Source organism: Pseudopipra pipra, chromosome 1, assembly GCF_036250125.1.
Source record: "Pseudopipra pipra isolate bDixPip1 chromosome 1, bDixPip1.hap1, whole genome shotgun sequence".
Taxonomy (NCBI): Eukaryota; Metazoa; Chordata; class Aves; order Passeriformes; family Pipridae; genus Pseudopipra; species Pseudopipra pipra.
The window spans coordinates 122,667,821-122,692,206 of NC_087549.1; the positions used below are offsets into that span (position 1 = coordinate 122,667,821).

Below are 24,386 nucleotides of genomic sequence, written 5' to 3' on the forward strand. Positions count from 1 at the left end.
GCATGAACATGGAGCTAAATAAGACCAACTGAAAAGCTGCTTTTCTGAATGTGGAGCACTTGAGATCTGAAGATAAAAAGACAGAGGTGCACTGACTGTTCCTTGATACCTTATGTGGCTAGAATTCAAGAGTATGACCAAAAACAATCAGGAAAAAAGCCAATTACATTTTTTCAATATTAAATCTTTATTATATACAAAAATATTTTGTTGGGAATTAACAGAATTTCATCATTTGTACATTAATATTTTTATGTTTGGCTGTGTTTATTGTGAAAATATTAGCTGTGAAAAAGACAAGGAGGGGGGTCTTAGAAAACAAGTCACAATTTAAAAACATCCCACGTAGTAGCTGACTTTACAGTATGAAGTCACAATGCTAAGAAGTCCCATATCCTAGGCCTGCTCTACAGTACAGTATTCAAACAATTAGGTACTAAATAATTTTCAGGTTTACATTAAAAGTCTAGCTAATAGTTAACTTTTTTTTGTAGGAAGTTTTCAGCTAAAGAAACTAATTTTTTTACAGGAGAGCAGTTTTGAAAATTTTACAAATGTCAAATCCAGTTTAATTTAATATGCTGTAGAAATGAAAACAAACAAACAAAAATCACAAGAGCTTCCAACTGGCAAAACCAGTTGTGAGAAGAAGCAAGGTAAGGAAACACAAAGTGACAGACTTCTAACAGACATTTAAACCCAAACACTTAACCAAGATTCTACAGTTCTTAGCCCAGTGTAGGGTGGGAGAGAGGCAAACTTTCTTGTATTTTAAAATCCACAGAGGTGGTTCCCCTCCTTATACCACAGTGCACAATTGTTACACACGGGCAATATATGATGGGGGACCAGGGGCAGGAAAGGGATGCTCAACATGCATTTTCATAGGGGGAAAAATGTATTTCAACAGTTATCTCCATATATAATTGTGTACAAGACCTAAACCAACCAACCAAAAATCAGTCAAGTTTTTCTTTGCAACCAACAATTTGGCTGCCAGCCTGGAACTGTACAAAGCAGTGCCATTCATTTTGCACTACACTACGTATCGTGAGAGGTCAAATAACAGAGAAGTTACTTGGGGTTTTGGAAGAGGCTCTGCTGTGTTTTAGGTAAATGCTGGCTACTTGTGGAATAATACTTGGCTGAGCCATGAGGACAGCCAAAGTTGCATGGAGAAGCATTGGCGTGGAGCTGCTGCCGTAAAAGGGAGAAGGCTAAATGGGAAAAAGTGTTTCCAGGACTACTTTCAACTATGTTGTCCAATGACTGCCCTAATAGCAAAAGGAACTCCATACCCATTGAAAGTAAGAAATGGTTCCAAATACTGAGAACAAAATTAATTTACTTCAAGTGTAATTTATTCCATAAAATATAAATATTGCTGAACCCCTGCTGAATAAATTCTTTTTGTAGGTGAAATTGCTTAACAGCCTTCACCAAGCTGGGGTTTGTTTTTAAGCCTGTACAGGTAAATCTCAGCTGCAATACCAGCAAATGAACTCAAGAGTTCAGCTGTTGAAAATGGGACCATTTGTGGAATAGCATCCCACCATGGAGAATTCAGGTAAATTAGCAGATACTGCCTGAATTACTTGCAGTATTTACCCCTAAGTTTTATATGTATGTGTGTGAACATGAGCACACTTTTAATATTTTTGGAAGCCAACACTGCCTGTAAAATAACCCAAACTGGTTATTTTACAAGCATTTTTTACTCTATTTTTAAGTGTCTCTCTTGGGCCTAAAACCAGTAAGTTACACTAGTCCTAAATACCAATGTTTATATTGACTATTATTTCCCCTACAAGACATGAGTGGAGAATCCCAGACACTTTCCATCAGAAAGCCTGTTAAACATACCTGAAAACTGAGAAGGAGAGGCTAAAAAAATTAAAGCCGGAAAAAAAGAACAAGGGGCCAGGACTTCAGCACCGTCAGTCATGACAGTCCACCAGAGAAAGCAAATTAAAGTACCTTTAAGTACAGAAACCCTTTCAATGGCCCAGGAGAGGTTCTGGGGGGCAGCTGGGAGCTGAGGGGTACTTAAGGCAAGAGGCCTAGCAGACTACAAGTCTTTGTATCCAGTAACCGCTACGTAGACATCAATAAAGTGATAGTATCATGAAGTTTGGCAATAACAATGTGGTAGTTGAACCCTTCAGAATTTGGATGAGGCAGGAAAGAAACCCTGCATGAAAGAAACAGTCTGTACAGATTTGCGTGACAGATGTGACAGAGCTCCAGCTGTATTTGTTTTAGAGCTGCATTTAAGAGGCACAGCGAGCGAGGAACAGCATCTGCCTCAAGGTTCAGTCTGAACGGAGCAGTAAGCTAGAGGAAGCCTGGATGGGAAACCAAGGAATAGGTGAAAGAAGTTTGAATTTATGTACACAATATCAGCTCATGCATAAGGACAGGTAAGAACCCATAGTTCCTTATTTGTGGACTGCTCTGCTTGACTGTCCTCCACTGGTCCTTAAGCATACCAGACAGGCCAGCTGGGCTCAAGGGGGTACCCAGCCAAGGATTTTCTGTGTTTCAAAGAGAAAAAAAGTCTTCCTTTTTCTCAGCTGAATCACCCTTTTCAAAACAAAACCAAACCCAGATGACTTCTGAGCACTGAGCTGCAGGCAATTTGTACAGCAAGTCACTTAGGTGTGATTTTAGAAGATGCAGTGAGTACAGAGGATGGGGAAATAAATGTCACATTTTGAGCCTATCCAAGATGTGACAGCTTATATAAACACAAATTCAAAAGCGATGAGCTGATCCACCATCCTGCTTCACAAAGCTTTTGTATGACTAAGTACACAGAGCTGCCCTGATCTGAGAACACGGCACAAGTTACAGATACTGCCTTGGTTATAAATTCAATTTTCCTTGCCTACAAAGGTCTGTGATTGTGCTCCAATTTTACCTTCACTGTATATTTGCAGAACATTTTGAAAGACTTTTATAAATCTATGCAAGATGACATATTCCATTATAACTATCCCACTTTCCATTATAATTATCCCACTAAACTTGAACTGCATCTTGTCACATGATGCAGAACCTAAAATAGACCTGCCAGTAACATTTAGAGACAGCAAGGTAATCACCTGGGTACACATGCACCAGGGTATTTACATGAAACTTGAGACTGGTGCACGCTTAAGGGAATTTTTGGTGAATTCAGGGAAATAACTTACAGGTCTTGGCATACTGACTGTACTTCTGTGTATAACTTTTCATTCACAGGGCAACGACAGTGTTTCTTCTATAAGTCTCTATATGTACAGAATTTTACAGCACCTCATGCACTGTCCAAAACAGATAGAAATTACAGATAAATATAGAATTTTTTAGATTGAAATATCTGTATATTTAGAAAAATATACATTAGTAAACACAATAAACCAGGTAGAGAAGTGTACCAGTTCTAAAGTCTCACATGCAGGTACATTTCTGGATTAAGTCATGGTAGCTTAGTAATGTGATAACCAACATGAGCATTTTTTGTTTTACCATCCACATACATACATATACACAGACAACTACTTGATAATTTACTTTTCTAAACTACTTAAATATTTATCTTGTGATACATACCACATATCTTAAACATTTAGCAGCATCTTCACCTCGCTCAGACACACCTATTGTAATCATTAACAGTCAATGTAAAAAGTTTTCCTGTTAGTATCTGGAAAATTAATGTTTAGTACAGAATGAGATACATGAAATCCCAGTTATTTTAACTCCTCTGAAATACTTCAAACAGCTGTTCTATGAAATGTTTTCACTTGCTCAAAATGAGCCTTTCATAGTGTCTTTCTCCCCTAATTGCACAATATACAGGTCCCTGTGTAACAGCTGATCCAGCACATCCTGGCAGGTAGGGACTATCACTGCTGTGGATGTCACTGAAATGGCACCAGCCCTGTAAGAACCCCCAAGAATGCTTTTTTTAAAAAAAGTAACTGTCACTCTCATGCTAGTCATCCTACCAGGTAGTGACAAACTAAGCAGAATATCTGATGAAAATCTGTTTTTGCTAAAAAACAAAACCAAGACCCACCACTGCAGAAAAACAAGCCAACCTTTCTCCCTCTCTCAACATTAAACACGCCAGTATGAACCCTCAAGATTTAAAAGATGCAAGGAGTGTGGTGTTTGGGTTGTTTTCCCCCTTACAACCTGGCATGTGGACATCCAGATAAAACCTGCAGACACTTCCATACAATCATTGCCTGCAACCTAAGCAAGCCATCTTCTCTTATTGCTTAAGAATTGTACTGCTCATTGGCATCTGCACTACCACCACCCAATGCTCAGCCACCAGGCTGCACTGTGCTCACTGCCTGATTTAAACACACAGTGCGAACCTGTAGCAAATGCAAAAGCTTTAGGCTTCAGCAAATATGTGGATATTTTGGAGATTGCTAACTAGGAGACTCTTTCGACAGTGTTCTCTCTGAGATGGAAGCAGAAGGAGCAGAGAGCTTATCCTGACTAAACCTTGGTGTCCATGTTTCATGTGTCTCATTTGGTTAAGTAAACTTACAGAAAAAAAAAAGATAAAAATAAGTGATGTTTGCAATATAAAGTACTACGGTGTGTAAACTGAAGAATCTTCTCATTCCATTCATTAGGGAAGAGTGAACTCAGCCCATTTTTGGCATCATAAATAAGAGTATTTTTCTAACTCATAATGAAAAGGCATCATATCTGTCCAGACAGCACATCTTATTTACAGCATATGGAGGTCTCCTATGACACAATACACAAACACAGTTCAGTCATGTTCAGCATAGAGTGCCAAAAGCAAATCATTAAAATAGCCAAGCAACGGCCCTGCTATCATTTACTGCTACATACAAAACTTGATCCATTTCTCAAAGCAGCCTCTGAGTGATAGGATCACAGAACATGTTTCCTGGGAAAGGAAACTAAGAGTCCCATGCTGGTGCCACATTTAAAAGCTCTGCCAAACTTAAACAAAATCAGAGAAAACACATCCTGAAAAGTATAGCAGTAAAACAAAGTAGTGGTACAAATTTTCCTTAGAGAATTTCAGATTCCCTCTAAAAGACTGAAATCTCAGTATTAAGAGCCACAAAGATTTCCTGTGCTATAGTTTGACATTTTCCACATACACTGCGATTTAAAGTCCCCTCTGCCCCTTTTTCCCCACAACAACCAACTTCATAGGCTTTGTAAAAATCATTTGTAGTATACGGGTGTTTTGAGGGATTTTTTTTAACACACTTTTCCTGTAGTGCATCAACTCCATTTTTTCTTTTCCTTGTGCACATAAAAGTCTTTTGAGAGCCCTAGGAAGCAATACTGTTTTTCAGTGTCTAAGCCTGTCTTCCTCCAGAAATAGTTCTGAGGAAGCTGCCTTTTGATAGCATTCCGTGTCACACTTTGGTGTTGAGAAAGAATCCAGAAGCCAGGTGCCTGTCACCAGATGGAAGAGAAATTAAACAGATGACTTCAGTTTAGACACCTAACCCAGTACACGATGGTGAATCTGACTATATACAACAGTTGACACTATAATATAAAACATGGTCACAAAAAGAGCTTGTCTGAGCAACAAGCTGTCTTTTTGTTCTGTTCTCATTAAGCAGAAATTTACATCAGCCTAAGTTTTGATCGATGAACTTGAACCTAATACAAATTATATCAATGGGCCTACTGAGGGGAGAACTGTCACTAAACAAAAGAAAATACATTGTAAAACAAAAAAGGTATAAACAACATTGCTTTTTAGTAGTAAGCTTCCAATTCACAAGCTATCTAATGAAAAATGCAATTAAAAACAATGTGAGAAAAAGCACAGTAATGCCATTACGCAACACTCATAAAATACAGCAGTTGATCACACACAAATATTTAAAAGATAATTTAGAACCCAGCCAGACATCACAGGAAATGAAGCCACAGATCACTATACAAATATAGAACAATGTTCTAAGAAAAGAAAATGCCTTTTTTTTCTTAAAGCAGTCTGTTTTCACAAGTGTGAATAAATAGTCCTAAACATTAAGTGTCACTTACAAGGCTCCACATTATCAGGTTCTCTCTCAAGCTACTTCACCTTTATTCAAATTGCACTGAATTACCTGGCATATGACTTTCTAATATCAGTACTTCAACTCTAATGGGCTAACAAACAGGGTGGCTCCCAAGAAAGCTTAATAAGCAGCTTGCAAGGTATTGCTCTATGTTAACTTAGGAGACAGATATAGGGGAACCTACATAAAAGTTACCTAAATCAAGAGATATCAAGAACTTGTGAAACATCAGGAATGCACCCACATTAAGCCGAAAGAAGCTGGAGCAATGGAGCTGTTTGTTGCTGCTTGTAATATTTATAATTCTGCTCCCATGAAATTTTGATTTTTTAAGGAATTTAAAAAAAAAACAAAGAAATTAGTGTTCTTTCCTAATAAGAGACTTTTGATCCGTTAAACACTGACATTAACAAATTTTACAAAAATTGTTTCAAGTATCCTTTTTTTAATCACAGTGAAAATGTAAGACCAAGATGTAAATGTTGAAGTGAATGACTGAAAGTTTCTTAGATGAAAAAGGCAAAGGTACTAAATCAAAACATAGAAAAATGCTTAAACGCATTTCCTTTATGTGATATGAATAGAAAGGTTATCTGTAAAAAGTTAGAAAAATTAAAATAAATTACATATTTAAGTACACTTTCTCTTCAACATTTTTATAAAAATTCAGAACAGTGTACTTTTGAATATACACAGAGTAAAAATGCACAGGTGCTGTAGGTTATCATCGGTATCTACATGTCACATTTGCTGCTGTTGATTTTATTTGTACTTAAGCTCCTCTCGAGACATCTCAATACACCCAGCTGATGGGGACCCACTGTGGCTCCAGCCTCAGTCTCTCAATGGCAGTCTGCAGCTTCTCAAAGGCTTTGTCCAGGTTGTCATTGACAATGGTCAGGTCAAAGTAGTGGTTGTACGCTCTCTGGATCCGGGCGCTTTCATCTACTGTTTTTTTCAGATCAGTGTCCTGTGGAAGAGATTTTGAAGGATTACTAAATCTAAATCTTACTAAAGATTTGATGATAAGACTTGGCAAATCCTTATAAACACAGAAGAATATCCCTTCAGTACATATTACAAAGCTATATACTGAATATATTTAAAAAATAAGTTTTCATTTATAGTAAATCCATGCAGAACTTTAGTTAAAATACATTAAAAGGGCTGAAAAAGTTACAAGCTGTGCCAATAATGTTAAATATGGTAAGAAAATGTTTGCCAGTCTTGCAACTTTGAATCATTAGAATCACGTGAACTTGGGCTGGTGTGCACAATGGGTAGTTAATCCTTTTGTACGCGCAACTGATGATCCAACCAGAATAAAATTAATGCTTTAGGAATGACTGAGTCAATCAGTTTTGTAAATATATTTGTACCCCTTTTACTTCCACAGAAAGCACCAAAAATCCAAGATTTAAATCAGTATGAAACAAAACCCAATGAAAGATACATTTCTATCAGAATAAAGCTCTAGAATACTAAATGGCTTTTAGAGGCAGCATTTCAGCCCTGCTCACCAGACACTGGTTTGTGAACTACTGCTGCATTATTGTAGTTCTGACATAAGCTACAAAATATGCAAGAAATTTATATTCCTACATTATGAAGCTTCACGAAGGTACCTCTGAGTACATTTCTGTGTTTCATTAGTCCTACATTCTTAGAAAATTCCTCTCTGCTTTTGCACCATAGAATTTTTTTGTAAGCAATTATGAGATTTGTCCCCCTTTACAATATTTACTTTCATATTTTCAAGTCCTGACACAGTTGTCAATACAAAAGCCAAAATGAAAAATAAGTTTGTGAATAGCCTTTCCTTCACAGTAAATGAAGGAGACAAGTAAATGTATGACTACAAGAGCCAAAATTTTTGTAATGCAATGGCTTAGAATGCTAGAAATAATACAGACAGACCCACTAACAAGCAGAATATCATACTTAAAATTACATTTGTTTTTCATTTGTTGAGGAAGCACAAGAATATGAAATAGGAAATCATACTGTATACACATGTGCACAGATACAATTCAGAATCCGTAAAGACACAAAAATGCATATTTGAAATATAACTATGCTCTTTATTATTCATAAGGAGAAGTAATAGAGAGGCAAGGATGTCCCTTAGGGAATCAAATATTAGAAAGTGCAGGAAATCATTTTTATACTTGTCTGGACAGTTTTTAACACTGGCTTCTTGTATATGCACCACAAAATTCAGGGGACATTTGGGGCAGGGAGAAGGAAAGGCTGAGCATCCACGGAGATACTAGAATACAATATAAGATAACCAGAATCCATAACTAAAAATCACACATTCATTTAGTGGAATACTAACCCACCCCCCATTTTACTGCTCTGAATGCCTTGTCAGCATTATTCAGGATATTGCTACTAAGCTGCAGCACTATCTTTGTGAGTCGTCAGCAAACCTCGGCTTTTCTCCGATGGGGAAGTGGCCCTGCTGAACATAGAGGGTAGTTTTCTTAACTGCTCAATCTGGCTTTTTCCCTTTGCTCCTGCAGCTGGGGAAGTTCATGCCCACACAGAATATTTATAATTTGCTGTGCCTGAGGAAGCATGCCTCATTTCCCTCTGCTACACACCGTGTCTCAGAAAGGCAGGGAAGATCTAATTAATAAAATGGGCCACTTCGCTTTATATGACAAATCCAAGGAACTTCAGGGGAAGAGAAGCTGCTCAACATTTCCTATTCTGGCAGCTCTCAGCCATTTCTCAGTGCAGCACGTGCTGCTGCAGCAGTTGAAACAAGGACTACCTGCATTCTTAGTTGTTTTTATTGGAGGTTTCTTTGTTTGGATGATTGGGGTTTTTTGTTGTTTGTTTGGCTTGGTTTACAAAAGCTGCAATAATTTTCCCAAGGATGACAGATTCCATTTTTAAGGCACACGTGTATTATAAGACAAAACTGAACAAAGATTTTTGGGGGAGAGATATGGAAAGTGAAGGAAAGACATTTGCATAAAAGAACAATTCCCACCATGAAATATCAACCACTTCCTGCAAATAATCAAAGGTGACACTTTTCAAAGAACACATTACAAATAATTTTTGTAATCGACACTTCCCTGCAAGAGGTCTATTTTTAAGAAAGAAGCAATCTTCCTTATATGTAGTATTTTATTAACTTTTACTAAGTAATCAGCAAAAGTCTTGCCTAATTTTTCTTATAGACATTGATTTCAGAACAAATTCAACCTAAAATAAAGGTAAAAATTTTTTAAAAAATCTAAGAATAACCTGTTCAAAGCAAAAGCAAATAAATAAGAAATAATCTGCTTACAGTGAGAAGTTTTGTTGTAATTCCAGCATCTACCACAGCCTTGTGCATAGCTCGCAAAGTCTCCAACTCTGGAGCAGCAATAAACACTACATAGGGCATGAATTCTGAAGTCCTCAGTATTTTCAGGGCCTAGAAGCAAAGAAAAAGAAAAAAACCCCAAAGTTTGAGAATGACTCACCACATATCCCCTTTACTTAAGGGGCACTGCAAAACTAATCTGTTACAATGGACAGGAACACATAAGCAAACATTCTTATTTCTATTTTAGAAACTCCTACACAGCTTTTTGAAATGCTCGACATCCTTCCTTCCTTGGCTAAAAAGATTATTTACTACTCTGCAAGTCTCCTTTTTCATGCAGAATCTAGGCTGGGTTTTTTCCATCTTTCTCTAACTCATTCCAGTGAGGTGGCACAAAGGCATGAATCCAGTTGATATTGTAATCTTGAAACCAGATAAGAAGCCTTCAAATTTTAACACATAACTCTTCAACGTTATACTCCTACATTTGTAGTGGAACATTATAAATGACATACCTGTGGATTTACGTCCAAGATGCAGGTCCTTCCTGTTTGAACAACTTCAAGGATGGAATCAATTTTGGTGCCATAAAGATTTCCTTCATATTCTCCATGCTCTAAATATCTTCCAGCTTTAATATCCATCTCCATTTCAGCTCGTGACACAAATCTGTACGCTTGCCCATCTTTTTCATCATCCCTTGGCTTTCGTGAAGTAACTAAACAAAAAATTTAAAATATAAATTGAATGTTTTCTTTTTATATTTGGAATAAAAATATGAGACTGGTCTGCCTATTAAGTTAGGGAGAATATAATATACATTAATATACAATTGTAATTGTTCCATGTACAGATTAATTCATTATTCTAGTGTAAGTTTTAAAACTGAACACAGCCCCTCCTGTTCCCTTTATTTCTATTCTTTCCTCTATGTTTCTTACTCATTTGCCTATTTCCTTTGTATTACTCCTTCACACAATATACAATACTCATTCATGTCGTATTTTTAGTTAAATAATTACTTAAGTGACTTGGAAATCAAATGGAAATTTAACTCTCAAATGCCAAATGTACTTCTGAAAATAACTGAACACACAACAAGATCTGCCTCATCCCACCCCCAAACCTTTGCTCGCTGTATTTGCCCTTGCTATTCAGGATAGAATTATCTAAGCTAGCTATAAAGAAAGTTACTTAAATATCAGAAGCAGCGCAGCCACTGTTGCAGAATCTTAGAGGAGGCCAACTGATGCTGCTTTCCAGGACAACTTACCCTTTAAAATAAGGTAAATTCCCTGCAGAAAGATTAAAGCCAATATTTAAGTAAAGCATTATCAGTTCTCTTGGGTATTGACTAAACTGTGCAGTACAGACATTATTTAAGCAAGAAAGTAAAAACAAAATAAAATACCCTATTGAATTATTATTGACTTTGCAATCCTTTCACCATATTAACTACCCACTACTTGTATTTAATCAGATTTGAACTCTTGAACATATTAAATGTTACAGTGAATGGATTCCTTTGGTAATACTTTTATCAGCACTTGGTGCAACTTGGTGATACAAGTGGAAAGAAGTCTCTCCCTTCCAGTAATTTCTATCAACTTCAATATGATAGAAAACTCAAGTCTCAGGGAAAATGATCTTCTGAAGCTATTAATGATAAACAGTAGTACTAGAACATCTGGTTTTAGCCATAATTCTATAGAAACATTAACACTATAATGGTTAATACAATACAAAAAAATATTATCATATCAGTTTGAAATAAATTTTAGAGAATGGGATTTAACAGTTTACAGCCAGAAGACGAGTTAACAGTTCAGGTACCTCTGTTGAAGAGAAACCACAGCAGCATGTGCTGGATTAGAGCTCAACACCAAGAACATGGTTGTCTCCATAGCACAATGGATCCATTTCAGCCATTTACCAACCCCTAAAAAATCCCACATATACTACTTTGTGAATAACCTGGAGAATTTTCTTCTAATAAAGAAACTGAGACCAACTAAAATTACTGATTACTGATTATCCCAGTTAAAATCTGAAGCAGAGAGGAGAATCTACATATAATAAACTAGGTACTGCATGTGCATGATTAGACTGTCAAGATTGGGAAAAGTTAATTTTTATGTGTTTGAAGTGTGTTCAAGAACTCCAAGTATTTTAACACTGTTACATTACTTATATATATTTAAGCATTTATATAGCATTTTAGAGAAACAATTATTTCTGAGGGCTTTTTTAAAATAGAATAAGAATTTTAGAAGCAATAAAAAGTCTATTACTATTTTGCCAATATAAAATAATGAGGTTCCCAGGGCAAGATTTCCTTAGAAAAGTAACACTGAGAAGTCGACCTTATTATCAGTCCTATATACCAGTTCTAAACACCCTGGCTAGTTTTGGTGTTAGAGATTCAGAAAATGAGAGAGACTGGTTCTCTCATGTTGCACAATTCATCTTTCAGACCTGTCCCTCCTCCCCTGTTGTCATCAGATCTACTTCTTCCCACTGAAAACAGAAGGGAACAGACTGGTTTTGGAATTCTGAAAAGCATATGGCAGAGAATAATAATGTGGCTAGGGTTGACTTCTCTGGTCAGCAGTCAAACAGGAGGGAGCAGTTAAAAAACATAAAGGTCTTGAGAATGAGCAAAGTATCTGAAAGGTAGGCAAGGAAACAATACTTCAGTAACGGAGGAGCATTTTTTCTGCAGCTGATAGAGAGAAAAAATGAAGGACCGTGGACTTCAAGCTAGATATATAAAAACATCAGCTTGTTATACAAATCTTGGAGAGTACAAACACTTCAGTTTTATTGGACGTTTCTTGCTATTCCCTACATTTCTAATAATAAAGCAACAATTTATAATGACTAGGATGCTTTCACAGGTGGAAAACTAAAAGGCAGACCTGAGAAACTCCACTGGCTGTTCCTTACAGAAGGCTACTAGAAACTTCTAGAATCTCCCCAGTAAGGGATGGTGACTGACACTGAAGAAACCCACAGACTGAAATACTGCACAGACAAAAACTGGCTTTCTGCAGCATCAGTAACATTTAACTGCTAGTTACAAATATTTTCACAGTCATCATATGTTAGTTCAGTTGTCTGAAAAGAGGAAGTGTCTTCCCACTCTATATAATTTTTATACTCTGACAAAAGTAATCCTACACTGAATCATTGGGATAAACATCAGGTATTTTCCAGATAATCAGAGACTTATAGTATGATATGATGATAGGAATGCTGACAACTTACATGGCACTGTAGTTCCAAACCTAGTAGGATTCAGTACTATGAACCTATTCTTCAAACTTCTTCGCCCCACTCCTTGGGCCCCAATCAAGACTAGTGTTTTCCTTTGAAAAGGAGGCATTTTGGCCACTTCCTCATAGATCTGGATTTCATGGCGATCAAATTCTAGATTGAGAAATGTACAAAAATGTTTAATACACAGTCAGTGCTGTAAGAAAAAAAACAACTAAGCAGTCCTGCCACATTTCAAAAGACCCCATGTGAATATAAATAGTACTCAAAGGGCAATAAGTCTAATATGAGCTTTTTTGCTTTAAATTGTTCTGGGAGTGAGATAGCTATCCCTCCATGGACAGCATCAAGGTCAGATTCTCACGTTTACTTCCAAAGAGAAAACTGGAGTTTGATCAGAGGGGAAAAACTGTGATTAACAATTAATGAGTTATTACAGAATCACAGGATGGTTGAGGTTGGAAAGTACCTTGGGAGGCCATCTGGCCAAACCACAATGCCCAAGCAGGACCACCTGGAGATGGTTGCCCAGGACCACATCCAGACAACTGTTGAGTATCTCCTAGGAGGAACACTCCACAACTTCTCTAGACAACCTGTGCCATTGCTCGGTCACCCTCACAGTGGAAACAGTGTTTTCAGAGGGAACCTCCTGCGTTGTTGCTTGTTGACTCTTGGTCTGTTACTGAGCTACTCTGAAAGAGCCCAGCTCCATCCTCCCTTCAGGTATTTATACACATTGATGAGACCCGCCCTGATCCTTCTCTTCATCAGGCTGAACAGTTCCAGCTCTCTCAGCCTTTTCTCACTGGAGAGATCTCCAGTCCTTTCACTACCTTTGTATGCCCATGTCTCTCTTGTACTGGAGAGATGCTCAGGTGCTCAGATGCCACATTTCACATGTGGCCTCACTGATGCCAAGTAGAAAGGAAGGATCACATCCCCTCAACCTGCTGGAAACAAAGCTTTTGCTTTTCTTCTCTTTTAACTCCATTTTTTCTCTGACTTCCACCTACCAAATGATGCACTCAGCACAACCATATCTTCACTGGTTACTATTGCTTTTAAACCATAAAAACTATCTGATCTATGAAATTTATGATCAAATATTTTACTGCAAATCTTTAGATACATTAGACTCTGCAAGTTCAGAAATCTAGACAACTTTGACTCATATGTAATATTAAGAGATACCTGCATTTCTTGTAGTGAGATACATCATCTTTTTCTTTTTTTTGCTGCTTATTGTTCCACAAAAAGGCCCTAAAAATAAAAAATCATATGAACCAGCAATTTTTGTTAAATATGTTTTTCCAAATCTTACTTACACAAATATATGAAATTTTAGATTAATTTAATATATAAGGACTATTTTAGAATTTTGTATGTTCTAAGGCAGGAGATCACATCTATTTACATACACATCAAATGGTATAGGAAGAACTGAACACAAAGAAAAAAAATATTTTCCTACAAAGCTTTGTTAAAAGCAGCAGGAAAATCCGTGTTTTGTTAAGTAACTTTCAGTGCATACTAAAAATCCCATAATTTAAAAAAAGAAAAGTTAATTCTTATGCCTGTCCCACCTCATTCAGGTTTTCATCAGCAGATGGCAAAACTGATTCAGGTTTGAATCAGTTCATCCCTGAACACTAAGCAGAGACTTTAGCCTTTGTCCTTCAATCAAAGTCAAAATATAATATTTAGCGTTTCACAATATTCTGTGTAATCTCACACAGCAGTTTTTTATTATTTATGATGGCAGGAAAAGCAAAACGAATGGAGCCAGAGCAAAAGCTACTCCTGAAATTCACTAAATCTCACCTGAGTTGTCCCAGTCCCTCCTAACAAAGGCCTTTCTCTTCTCTTCCAGGAACTGGCTGGGAATTAGACCTGCACTTCCTCCTTCTTTGACATGACTAGCCTGGGGGAAAAAATAATCCAAAAAAATTATAACTTGTGAGAAGCACTGAGCTCATCAACACGGTGTTGACTTGACTTCCATACCACCAGAGTTTCTCAGTGGTGAATATTGACACATTTACTACTGAAATTTGGAAATTCAAACTCAGATGTGGATATTAAAATTCTCCTTTACGGGAACACTGTCTTGCCATTGAGTATTACAATTCTGGAAACTTAAATAAAATAGATACAAGTTTCATTACTGGTTCCCATTAAGTTAGTAAGCTCCTACAGCCATAAACCTTTAGCATGAAAATATAAAATGGAATTCTATAGCTCCAGATATTGAACTCTCAGGTGACAAAACAAGATTTTCTAGTACACAGTACACTTATTTTGTCTTTTGGGCTGCTACAAACAGGTTCCAGTGCAGCTTATTAACTGTCATTTCACAGTGAATGCCATTAACACGTGCCTAACTGTGCCTTCAAACTCCTTTCACTAAGTAACTACACATTTAAAATCTTAGTAACTCAAGTATTCCTTGTAATGAAAATTTGGCTAAGATTCTCTAAAAAATAATTTCATGGCAAGCTCAATTCTCAGCAAGCTTAACACGTACAAACACACAGTTATGAAATGTTATAATTCTCCATACATCTTTCGCTTGCATAAATCTTTCATTTGCTAATAGGAAATGTTTGCTTTCCAACTTGTATGCTTTTACCTATGACTAACTCATTTTTTACAGTATGAAGTTTTCATTAACAGTCTGGCATTTCTAGAAAGCACAAGGAAAAAGTAACTTTTTTTTCCAGCGGCATGATCTGCATAGCAATACACTATAGCGATTTAATACATTTCAATTTTGCCACTGATCGAGTATTGAAGATTTATTTCTCTTGGACTCCCACAAGTTACAGCTGGAGAATTTGAAAAGCAATACAGAAGTCAGCATGGTAGCTAAATGTCAAACTACTCCAGAGTTTTGGAGTGTCTAACTTCTGAAACTAATTAAGTTGGCAGTAATAAATTTTCTGCCTTCCCTCATGCTTTTTATTCTCTTTCTGTCACTGACAAGCAACAAAATTCAGCAGTTGATTATGCATACTCAAATATTTTTGTTCCTTTTAAAGAAGTTGTATTGTTCTCAAGTAATGTCTGGCTCTCTACTGCTTTTTACCTTGCAAAGGGTGAACAATGTAGGGGCAGCAAGGGAAATTAATAATGCTAAACTCTTTGACACTTCTAATTCTGAGTACCTCAGTTGAAAAAATCCTAAAGGTTCACTCGGCCCACTTTCAAAGGCACTCATGATGTTTAATTCTCTGTATGGTGTCTTGGAAAAAATCAAAATAGCAGAAGCACTGGATTACATTTCTACTAAAGGACTGAATGTAGAAATACAACCTTAAAGCAGGATGAACTGTTAATATTTGAAGTAGTGACAAACACTAGCACTATGAACATGCATGATACAGCTCACAGACGCTGATCACCACTGTAGAAATAATAGATACAGCTTCTCCAAATAGCTATTCTCATCCTTCTTCAAATCCATAAGATTAATTTCCCTCTTTCTCTCCTCAACTCTGAGCACTCAGGAAGGGGTCCACTTCTTCCACAGTCGCTGTCAGGGAAGGCTTACCACAATTAACATAGTCAACCTAAGACTTTTTGCTAGAAATTTTCCACTTAAACTGATTTTGGAACATCCAGGCTATGATAAAAAACAAAACAAGTAGCCCTAACAGCAAAATAAGCCTTACATACAATTTAAAACATTTCATTTCCTCTAGTTTCAACTGTTAATATCTTGATATTAGCTTGAAACTGAATTGCAGCGTAAATATTTTTTCTTGTATCTACTGCTAAATAGAAGCAGATCACAATTTAAAGAGTTTATTATTAAGGCAACTACTGATGCTTTTCAGTTTTTTATTTTATTTATTTTAATATTTTTACCAACCTGCCACCAATTCGGGTCTTCCCGGTTTACAATCTGAAGAATTTCTCCTTTAGAAAATTTCAAACCTGCTTCTTTGCATGGAATGAGGTTGTCATTATATGGATTATAATCAAAATGACACTTCACAAAAACCTGAAATGTGCAAAAATTAACAAAGCTAAGACATTATAAAATACATTCTGACTAATTTATCTGTCAAACTGAAGTAATGTCTTTACCTAGAGCATAAAAAGCTTGACATGATGAAAGTTGCATTTGACATGTAAAATACAAACTATGGGAAAAAAAGGCATATACCAGCTGAGACAGAATAATCAACAGTGCAAACCTTGGCTGAAAAAGCTTCATGATAAAAATAAAAAAAAAACGACCACTCCATTTGGACAATGTATTACAAAACACTCATTTTTGCATTTCAGTATATACAATTAGTATTCTGACTTTTAATTACTTAAAAATATAGAAAAATTCTCAGAATGTGAGCACTGAATTCAAGGCTTGCGGAAGCTTAAGAATTATTTTTGCCATGAACTCAATGTTTTAAAACAGATAAGATACATGATTGCTTAAGATTCAAATTTGATGCAAGGGAAGAAACAGTAAGGTGCATCAGTCGACTGGAAACATCTTTTGACTTTCTTTGTATCAGGCTGGGGAGCAGAGGAAGCACTGCCTCGAACACAGCACATCATTCCCTCAGCCTCTACTCAGTGTAAGCATAGCCTGTTACAGTCATGGGCATTAAGACCCACTGAAGGAGCATCTTAAAAGGTGTTTCAAAGGCACTGATTTAGAGCAACAAGTTACTTCTGCCATGGAGAAACTGACAGTCTGCAGCAACAACGAAAGGATAAGGAATAGCCACCATTGAAGTTCCTATGTAAATCAGTGGGTTCAAGCTAATCTGTTGAATTCAGTATGTTTCTGAATTCCATGAAACAGATTACTTGGACGCCAAACATGTTACAGACACACAAGCAGAGTTCACTGCATGTTAGTGTGATTGTGGCTGGGTCATCAGAGGTCACTCGATGTCAAAGAAACATGCTTTATATGTAATATACAAATGCTCAGCAATTGCAGATAAGAGATTTTTTTCAGGTAGGCGTATTGGATGTAGCACATTAAGGTAATGAATAAACACATTACAAAAATGTAATTAAATTAATACAGGTATCTACATTTTAGCCTTCTTCCTAGCACTATACACACAAAATAATCAAACTATGTTTAATCCAAAATCTTAAAATAACCTTACATAATACAGTACTGAGAAGAAGTTCTTTTGACAGAACCATTAGAAATGTGCTACTCACCTGTTGAGGAATAACGGTGTCTCTGTAGCTGGGAAGAATCTTCAAAGTGACACTGCCACTAATGTTTTTCAGCAGTTCTTGCAATTCTTTTGGATTATTTCCAACCTCATGGCCATTCACCTCTTTAATAATGTCACCTACATGCAGAAGACCTTGTCGATCTATCATTCCTCCATGAAGAATTCGTGCTATTACCAGATCATTGTTCTCAACTCTAAATGTAACACCCTGAGAGAGAGATGTGACAACCAATTCACCACTGTTTGAATCTCAGTTTCATTTTACCATTATCTCAAGCAGAAATACACAGCTACGGGATATTCCACCTACTCCAATGAAAACAGACAGTAACAGTTACTACAGAGTAAGAGCTCCCAATACACAGAGAAGCATCAGGTGACATAAAAGTGCTTTCAGACAGGGTTTTCATACGACTGAAAAATGACTGTGTTGTTCTCAAATGCATGCGACCCTGCCATCTTGTCTCGGGACCAAACATGTGTTAGTCAGTTATGCTAGCAAGTCCTTCAGCCTAGTGACTGCTTATTCACTAGCCTGTTATATCTTAGAGGGAGAACACATAAGTATCATTTATTTAAATCACTTTATCATTTATTTCAACCTCTCTATACAGATCTTATCACCCATTAAATTACACAACATAATAATGTAAATAATTAAAACATAATGCAAGAAATCAGGCACATGCAAACATTTTCAACTGTACTAATCTAAAGACAAATTCATCTTCAGTTACTTACCAGTGGTTCTCCTGCTCTTTTGTGAATTCCAAGGATACGAATAGCATCTACTGGAACAACCTGGTTGTTCACTGAAGAATTATTGACTTCTGGGCTAGAAGGAGGGGAATCGTAACACTTTGAAGCAACAATATCATGTGCTTCCAAGAGTGACTGCAAAGGAACAGAAAAGGTCTTTCTTTAAATCCTGAAATAATCATTTGCAAAAGGATTTAGTGCTGAATAATCTTTTGGGACCAGATCATAAAACTCTCACTTCACATGGAATGAAGAAAAAACTGACATCAACAGTGCTCACATGGACTGATAAGCCTACTGTCTTGGCAAATATGCTTTCTTTTGTAAATGCTGCTTCTTAAGGAAATATAGGAGAAATGTAATTAATTTGGGAGGAATGTGTGACCTTGCCAGGGAAGGAGACAGAAAAAGGAGTACCTAAAATAGTCTTTCACCTAATGAGAAAGTATCCCAGCAAATGGTTACAGTAAACGAACAACCCACTGCAAAAAATGAAGACAGCTCATCATTAGATACTTGTGTTTAATGTAGTAAAATTTTCCTCACCAGTAATTTGGATAATTACAGGTAAGCAAGGATTTTTAGCAATCTGCAGAATGAATGCTTCCTGCTTGCACAAAGCCAAGGCAGAATGCTAGCACTAAATGAATCCAAGTTGACAGAATTTACTTTCTGGAAGACAAGAGCTCAGATCTTATAGTTAAAAGTGTTTTCACCAGTCCACACAAATACAAAGCCAAAAGAGGAGATCGAAATAAACATCATCATGCTTGGAAGACAATGCAAGATTTAAAGAAAAGTTTCTAAGACAATACATACAGGTAAACCAAGATCAAACTTGTAAAATAAGACAGTGAAGACTTTCTGTCTTCTTGTCACCTTCTAGTGGAAGGTGTCCCTGCCTGTGGTGGGTCAGTTGGAATGAGGATCTTTAAAGGTCCCTTCCAACCCACTGTTCAATGAATCTACGAGAAAAATAGGGACACCCAATAGCTATCATATACAGTAGTTCAAGCTAAAGCCCCCTACAGCACAGAGAGTCACACTGACAGATACAGAGAGAAAAAAAGAAGCAAGCAGAGGAGATGCCTACTAGCCTCAAACAATGTAGCTTTGTTTCAAACAGTGACCTGGTGAGATACAGTCTTAAATCAGATTACTGACCGGTGTCACATAAGTAGCTAAAAAGGGAAGACACACGGGGACTGTCACTGATACGGACATGCACATGCCAAAGGAAGACAGAGAACTACTATAAAGCAGAGCAGGCAAGTAGGTAACGTTAATGATTTTGCTATGCAGTCCACTCCATCCTCCTGTAAGCCACCTTCAAGCTAAACATTGTGTAACCACATTAGTTTAGTGCTAAGCTCAGCATACAAGCCCTCAAAGGGTCACAAACCTGAACAGTCATTTTAATCTGCCCATTACACAATGAACCTGCTGATATTTCAACTTGAGGTTAGAAGGAAGTATTAATTCACCACTTTTGCCCCTTCCATTAAGACTGTAAAGACAGCTGCTTATTGTAGATGCTCTGATACTCTGAAATCAAATTAAATAGGAAAAACAATCATTTATTTAAATCGAGCAGCTGTCAGACGGTAGCAGTTTCTAATTCTTCACTGTCCAATTCTCTCTCTGCCAATGTTTGCAAGCAACATTTTTTTTTGGATCTTTCTGTATTTTCAAAATGAAACCAACTAGCATCAGCTACACATTTTTTAACACATTACCACTGATAAAACCAGGTAGATACATCACCATAATAATTCCAGGTTTCTTTTGGTCATGTGCTAGAATAAATTGTTCCCAAACTTTCAAGCCACAACCACTATACTTTTCATGAAGCCTTACACATAACTATGCTTGTACAGCTCCCTGCCCTTTAATGGTAATGCAATTTATGGATTATCATTTGATCCACAGTCAAAATGACTACTAAGCTAACAGTCTGTGTTATCCTTTTCAAATTAATGTGCTCTGTTAGATTCTTCAGTTCTTAAATCTGATCCCATTCCACATTCTGATACTTTTTAACCACTCAGTTTTATGGATCAGCAAAAAGTCTTTTAACTGCTACTTAACCATCTCTCAATCACAGGATTTTTTTTTGCTATTTCATGGCTGGGTCACAGAAGGACTATCAGGAACTGTACACTGCTGCCCAGAACTATAAGGTGGTTTCTTTAAGAAAAGGAGTTCCTTGGTTTCCTTGCAATCATAGTTCACTTATTATCATCCCACCCCCAACTCTCAGATCTGAAACTGAAGAATCTGTACCAGTTTTATGAGGCTGTTTCCAGCCAGCCAGGTCATGGCCTACAATCCTGAAGAACACTTAAGCACAGCCACCTGGCAACAGGAGCCATGTGTCTGTACCTCTGCAGGACCCCTCGCCAACTATGTCGCTAAGTTACTTTCTTATTTCAGTAACGTGGCTGAGTGATCTGAGAAATACAGTTGCATGAACTTCTCTTGTTTCTTTCTTGTGGTATTGGAAAAAGTGATATCCCGTGCCCCTGCAACTCCAGAGCTCCCCTGGAATCTGACCTTTCCATATTGGTCCTGGAACACTTATAAAACCACTGCCAAAGTCTGCAAAACAACACAGACTGAACAATTAACAACCATAAAACAGTTCAAAGTTTCCTCCATACAAGATTTCCTCCTGTAAACAGGATCAGCTGACTATCCAAGACTGGATAGCTGTAGAAAGGTTGTCATGGAAAAAAATGGCAGTGTTGTCAGAATAAGACATTTAGAAGAGCTCTACAAAGCACAAGAGATATCACACAAAAGACACACAGTCCTGTGGCAGACAGTATGATCCCTTTATGCAAGATGCTGTCACAAAATAACCCATAAACTTAAGAGATATTGACTTCCTTACAGTAGTTTTCTGTGGCTGCACATATTTAACAGGTAAAAAAACTATTTCAAAAGTAAGTAAAAACTCAGAGAAACGTTAAACATCCAAGGCTCTCTGCAGTGCTGAAGCCAAGTTCAAATTCAGAATTTGTTTTTCCTAAAAAAATTCTCAACACAATGTATACATGTTATGAAGCATTTTTAAAGGCTATTCTGAAAATGTGAAGAAATCATTTATGAACTTAGAGAAATCAGGTAGGCTGGTAAGGAGACAGGAATATGTGGGGGAAATAACCCTATAAATTAATATCTGTGTAGGAGGCAACTTAAGATCACTTTTCAATATGAAACATTTTAAAGGTATGATCAGCCATTATAAACCTAACTGTTAGAATAATATATTGGCTGCTTTTCAGATTAAGTATTTTATTGCCAGCAGAATCTACTATTTAGGATGAATGGCTTGCCTAATTCTTGAAAAGGTGAAAGTAACTGAAAAAGGTCTTCCATAAGCAGCAGAAGTGATTCTTCTGCATGTTTAACCACTTCAACAGTCTGGTAATTTTCAACTGCTTCCTCTTCCCTTAAGGCAACTTCTCTTACCACTCTTCTCTTCTGCTCTCCAGCCACTGCCTGGTAAGACTTGCTACAGCCTTTGCCATGTGCTGCCTGTGCCAGCTGGCTCTTCAAAACATATGGGCCAGCCATCAATACTGTGAAACTCATTAGAACTTCCACACTTTGACCCCTGAAAGGTTCAGTTAAAACTAAAAAGAGTTAAAACCAGAAGGGAAGAAAAGGAATGGAATGAAAGGAGAAACAAGAAAAGGGAGGGAAGTCAGGCAAACATAATCCTATAGCCATGCGTGCACCTGTACTCCTAAAGCTAGTCCTTCCCAAATGTTCTACTATAAAAATGTGTGAAAGAAATTAAGTCCTGTAATTTGATATTTTTAGCACTAAATGATACATTCAAATAAGCTATTGCAGTGATGATTTGTATACCACATTTGATACTTGTATGCTAAGGTAGGTTACAACTGTAAGGTGATGCTGTGATAAAGTGGCACCATTCATTTGTAAAATACAGAATCAACCTCTAAACCTGTTACACAATAGTGTCCATGAAACTTCAGAAGAGTCAGGGTGGCTTGTTTACACATTTACTGAACTGGAGAAAGGATACAAATGACATTTTCTATAATTGCAATTGACGTATTTTTCCTTTTTCCCTTCTTGCACAATTTGGAATATGCCACTTTGCACCAAATGAGGCATAAAAGATAGCACTTATTTCTTGAGTAGTTAGGTAATTTTCTCTTTCCTTTTCAGAGAGGGAGACATATAGCTTCCCCAAGCCTTAGAAAGAATATTGTATCCACAGTTTGGTCTGCAAATTGCCCCAGAAGCTCTTCTAGACACCATAACTATAATATCAGTTAAATAAAAACATTTAATCAAAATAATAGTACTTCAGCCTCAGTTGGTTTTGTTGCCTGCCTCGCCATGGGTAATGGAAGCACAAAATGAAGGGCCAAAAAGTATGCTCTAATTTTAGGCTTCAAAATTGAATCACAGCAGATATACTTCAAAGTAGTTTTTTGCCTGTACACAGCAGCCAAAAGTGCTCATTGTTTCTGCAAATGATACTGAAGGCCTCACAAGAGGTACTTTGAAAATATATTAAAAAAATACAAGTTAAAGCTGCTTTAGACTTTTTTTTTTAAAGGAATTCTAATTCTGACAGAGTGATTAATAGGTTAGTTCTCCAGGGGAGTATTTTACTATCTTAACCATCAAATAGTCTTTTCTCTTCCTTTCACACTTTTTTGTCCTTTCTGTGTAGCAAATGAAGTTGGGAGCTCTAGAAATAGCGTATTGCTCTTACATACCCATGACCCACCCAGGAAGCAGCAGCATGCAATAATCATGACATGAATTTTTAAACTGGGTTCCAAGGAAGAGTCAACAAATGGCAAAACAGTAAGTCTGATGTTGATACTAAACAAATTAGAAGTTTCTATAAAAACCAGAATGACTGGATGAAATAGATCACAGGAAAGCATCAACATGCTTTAATAAAGGGAAGACATGCTTCTCAGATCTCATCAGGTTCCTTGGAAGAGTCATTAGGCACAGCAACAAGGCAGCTTAAAGTTGTTAATATAGATCAATTTCCATAAGGCCTTTGATAGAAGTCTTTTAAAGAAACAAAACTACAACAGGATAAGCAGTAAGACACTCGAGTGGAAGAAAATATCGGTTAAAAGACAGAAAAATTGGTGCCAGGAATACAGTAGTATTAGTTTCCAGAATTCATGTCACCAGGGGATTTCCCACAGGCAGCTGTGCTCAGTCCTACACCTGTCGATACACTGACATGTCAGATAAATGATCTAGGAAACAGGGATGAGAAGTGAAATGACAGATGCTGCTGATGCTGCTCAGCTATTCAAGGACTAAAACTACTGACTGTAACCTGCAGAGGCACCTCATGAGCAACAGAGCAAATAAATTCAATACAGACTGCAAGGGAAAACATAATCCTAGTTTAACATATTAACTGACAGACTCAGAAATGGTATCTCGGAGATGCAAACAGTACAAAACCAATCCAAGTCTAACAACCAATCCACTTCTATGTTTCTGACTCTAGAGGTACCTCTTCTTTACTGAAAGGGTGGTCAAACACTGCAACAGGCTTCGTAGAGAGGTGGCCTATGTGCCATGTCTGTCAGTGTTTAACAGACATTTGGACAACACCCTTAATAACATGATTTTTAGTCAGCCCTGAATTGGTCAGGCAGTGATTGGATGATCACTGCAGGTCCCTTCCAACTGAACTATTCCAGTCTATTCATCAGCTGTTAAAAAGGCGAA

At 37.0% G+C, this 24,386-nt stretch overlaps 1 protein-coding gene across 10 annotated transcripts in view; it reads right to left on the minus strand.

Annotated features, from left to right (window-relative positions):
* Positions 1-163: 163 nt before the first annotated feature.
* PALS2 (protein associated with LIN7 2, MAGUK p55 family member) overlaps positions 164-24,386 on the minus strand; it is a 58,885-nt gene continuing 34,662 nt past the window's right edge. For all 10 annotated transcript variants that reach the window (XM_064674818.1, XM_064674827.1, XM_064674860.1 and 7 more), the window contains 9 exons: positions 18,618-18,770; positions 17,857-18,084; positions 16,541-16,672; positions 14,491-14,590; positions 13,861-13,929; positions 12,658-12,819; positions 9,906-10,108; positions 9,370-9,498; positions 164-7,035 (listed from right to left, as the gene is read on the minus strand). In XM_064674818.1, coding sequence (XP_064530888.1) covers positions 6,859-7,035; positions 9,370-9,498; positions 9,906-10,108; positions 12,658-12,819; positions 13,861-13,929; positions 14,491-14,590; positions 16,541-16,672; positions 17,857-18,084; positions 18,618-18,770 — 1,353 coding nt within the window. In that variant the 3' untranslated portion in view covers positions 164-6,858. The remainder of the gene's footprint in view (positions 7,036-9,369; positions 9,499-9,905; positions 10,109-12,657; positions 12,820-13,860; positions 13,930-14,490; positions 14,591-16,540; positions 16,673-17,856; positions 18,085-18,617; positions 18,771-24,386) is intronic.